The sequence below is a fragment of the Apaloderma vittatum genome, unplaced genomic scaffold, assembly GCF_000703405.1.
Source record: "Apaloderma vittatum isolate BGI_N311 unplaced genomic scaffold, ASM70340v1 scaffold10616, whole genome shotgun sequence".
NCBI classification, from domain to species: Eukaryota; Metazoa; Chordata; class Aves; order Trogoniformes; family Trogonidae; genus Apaloderma; species Apaloderma vittatum.
In genome coordinates, this window is record NW_009720033.1 from 30880 (window position 1) to 33868 (window position 2989).

The 2989-nt window shown below is 52.4% G+C and overlaps 1 protein-coding gene across 1 annotated transcript in view; it reads right to left on the reverse strand.

Moving 5' to 3' along the window:
- The window catches only part of LOC104275035 (A disintegrin and metalloproteinase with thrombospondin motifs 7-like), a gene marked incomplete at its 5' end in the record, with an annotated part of 21664 nt that overhangs the window by 10025 nt on the left and 8650 nt on the right, over nucleotides 1-2989 (reverse strand). The window contains one exon of the mRNA XM_009870872.1: nucleotides 171-825. Coding sequence (XP_009869174.1) covers nucleotides 171-825 — 655 coding nt within the window. The remainder of the gene's footprint in view (nucleotides 1-170; nucleotides 826-2989) is intronic.

Consider the following 2989-nt stretch of genomic DNA (forward strand, 5'->3'; position numbering starts at 1 on the left):
CCCCGTCAGCACAGCTCCCCGAGGTTCATCAGGGGGCGGGTGGTCACGGCTGTTTTCAGGGTCGTGACTGTGCGCAGGGTCATAGCTGTTCACAGGATCGTGACTTGTGGTGCTCCGGGTGGGTGGGTGGTCCTCGAAGTGGGGTACAAATGGTGCATCCTCCTCCTCACCTGTGAAGTCAGGGATGGCATAGTGGGGAGCAGCTGTCCTCACACCCTTGGGGATCACGCTCAGGAGGTCATTTGTGGCTAAATCCCCAGGCTCTGTCTCTCCTTCACCGTGCACAGAAGCAGAAGCATTTGCTTCCCTGGGCAGATGGTCCTGGCTTTCTCCTCCCCCTGGCTTGGCGGTGTGCAGGACATCAGCAGGCATCTCACGGGACCCCTCCACATCGTTGGTGCTCAGCCCTGGCTTTTGTCCTTCGCCTTTGGTCTCCTTCTCTGTGAAGGGATAGTAAGACAGATCCTCGTGGAAGTTGATAAAATTATAATCATAGTAAAAATCGTCAACAAAGACATTTCCCTTCTTGGCTGAGAAGTCCTCCTCAGTGATGATATTGACATCATTGGACTCCGGAACGTCAGGAATTATGGGGTTAAATTTAGCAATGTGGTTGCTGGGGATGTAATGGATTTCATTAAATATCTCTCTGCTGGAGGAGCCGCTGCCAGACCAGTCGGTGTTGGCATTGTCTGACTTCTGGCACTGCGGCGACGAGCAAATAGTTTCCGAGCTGGGTCTCTCTGCAGGGTCACAGGCGATGCCGGTGCTGTTGCTGCAGTAAACAGGGCGTCTCTGTGTCCCGTTTCCACACGTCACCGAGCACTGGGAAAGGAAGGGAGAACACACACATCTCGGGGAGCAGCAGGAGGAGTGGGGAAGGGGCCAGCAGTGCATTCCCAGCAGCGTTCGAGCCCCCCACCCGTGCTCCCCTCTGATACCAAAGCGGGTGCTCGACCGTCCCACGTGCCACGATGCTTTGGGCACGGGGCAAAGGGGCTCTGCCTCGCTCTGCCATGCTCCCATCACCCACGTGGGTCTCGAGATGTCTCCTGTACCTCTCCCAGTTGAGGCAGGGGGTCCCCTGCACCAGGAGCTGGGAGCAGGGTGGGGGTACTGGTCACACCAGTAAGTGACGTTATCACTGGCCAAATCTACTCCAGGGCTGCCTCCCCGTTACAGACCCTCCCAGCTCGGGGCTGCTACTGCTACTTTGCTCGGGGTGATCCTTGACCTGCACTCCAGCCAGAAACAATTTTCCCGGGAGACAGACGTTGGGTAAGATGATCTAATAGATCTTTTCCATGACCTATGGCCATGAATTACATCTCTTCTTCTAGAAGAGGATTTTTTTGAAGCAGAGGATAAAAACACGGGTGTTGTCCTAGTAGAGAAAAAGCAAGGGTCAATAAACAGCTTTGCTGAGGACACCCCGTCTTCCATCATAATGGTCTCTTTGAGATTGCTCGGTCTCAAAGAAACCCACGCGCCGGAGAGAAGGGCAGCAACATTTTCTGCTGGGTAAGTAAATCATCGTGCCTCCAACATCACATGTGGGCTGCACAAGCCACGGGGCCCTGCAGTTTGTGGTGACAGAGCGTTAGTCACGTACATCAAAGTGCCTTCAACAACCCAGCCAAGGAGAACAAACAGCCAACAAGGCAAACCAACCCGACGGAGGGGTTTTTTTTGGCTTGAGCTAAAATTTCTCAGCAAACGCCTGCAGCTCCATCCAGGAGATAAACTCCAGGTATCGCAGCTCTCGCAGGGGGAAGGAGGGGGGTTATTTGCCAAGGCTTGGTTATCAGGAAACCTCTGGGACACAGATAAGAAAGGGTGGCTGTCAGAGGAGTCTCATGGAGGAACACCCAGAGCTTGCAGGAGGGTTCAGCATCACGAAGATGCCTGCCAGAGCCTCACCAGGCTGCACCGTGGGACGTGCTCCGGACAGGGGACGTTCAGGTATTAACAGGCAACAAATAATAATTCTGATAACCTCTTTCCAAGGTCCCTAAAGCTGGACACACAAATCTCAAGTGTTTAAGCACTTTGTTGGGCTGCCCAAACTGCAAATAACGCCTTTGGCTCCACAGGCTGCCAGTGTGCTGCCCGTACAGGAAAAGTGGGGCGGGAGGATGATGTTTCTGCAGAACTTCCAAGCCCCTCAAATTTCTCTACTCAAAATCTTGAGCACATTTGTCCCAGGCTCACAGATCTGCTGATGTCAGCCCCACAGAGGATGACTGTGATGGCTTGAGCTGGCTCCGTGCACCGACCCGCCAGCAATTCATGGTTTTCCCTTTAAACTGTTGCAGTCATTGTTTCTCAGTCCTGCAGTTGTGGCTTTTGTGGGCCCCTAGAAAAATATTTCTAAATAGCTCTCATTTAGCCTTCAAATTTTCTGCTCGCATTTTTATTCCGATTGTTTCTTAGCAACAAGCTCAATTCCCAGGCTCTCTCATTTCTCTCTCGATATTTGTCTTCACGCTGAACGCTTTTTGAAGCGACTGCTTAAATTAGGAGTTATAATTTTCTGGTTAAAACCCTCGACCTGCGGTTAAGCCGATCCACAGAAATACCAAACTAAATAAAGGCTACACAGGGTGTCCAGGGACCATGGCATTTTATACATGGTGAGGTTTTTTTTTGTTCTTTCCCTCTCTTTTTTTAAAAAAAAAAACATGCTGAAAAATTTGCTGTGCCCCCCAGCCCATTCCCATCACTGAGGAGGTGTGTGGTGTCTGTCTGTGCCCAGCCCTGCAGCAGAGATGGGGCAGCTTCAGCCCAGAGCATCCAGACCCCGGCTCGCCCCTAACACCTTCCCTCAGCAGGCAAGAAATATCTTTAAGGCTTCTGTCACAATGAAGGGGAAGGCTTGCGGTGCTGGAAAACAACTGGGGGGTTGAAAGCCCCTTGTTTCTGCCCTCCTCGCGCGAAGCACCGAGCGTGGCTGTCACCCTGCTGAGGGAGCGGCAAGGTTCAGAGAAGA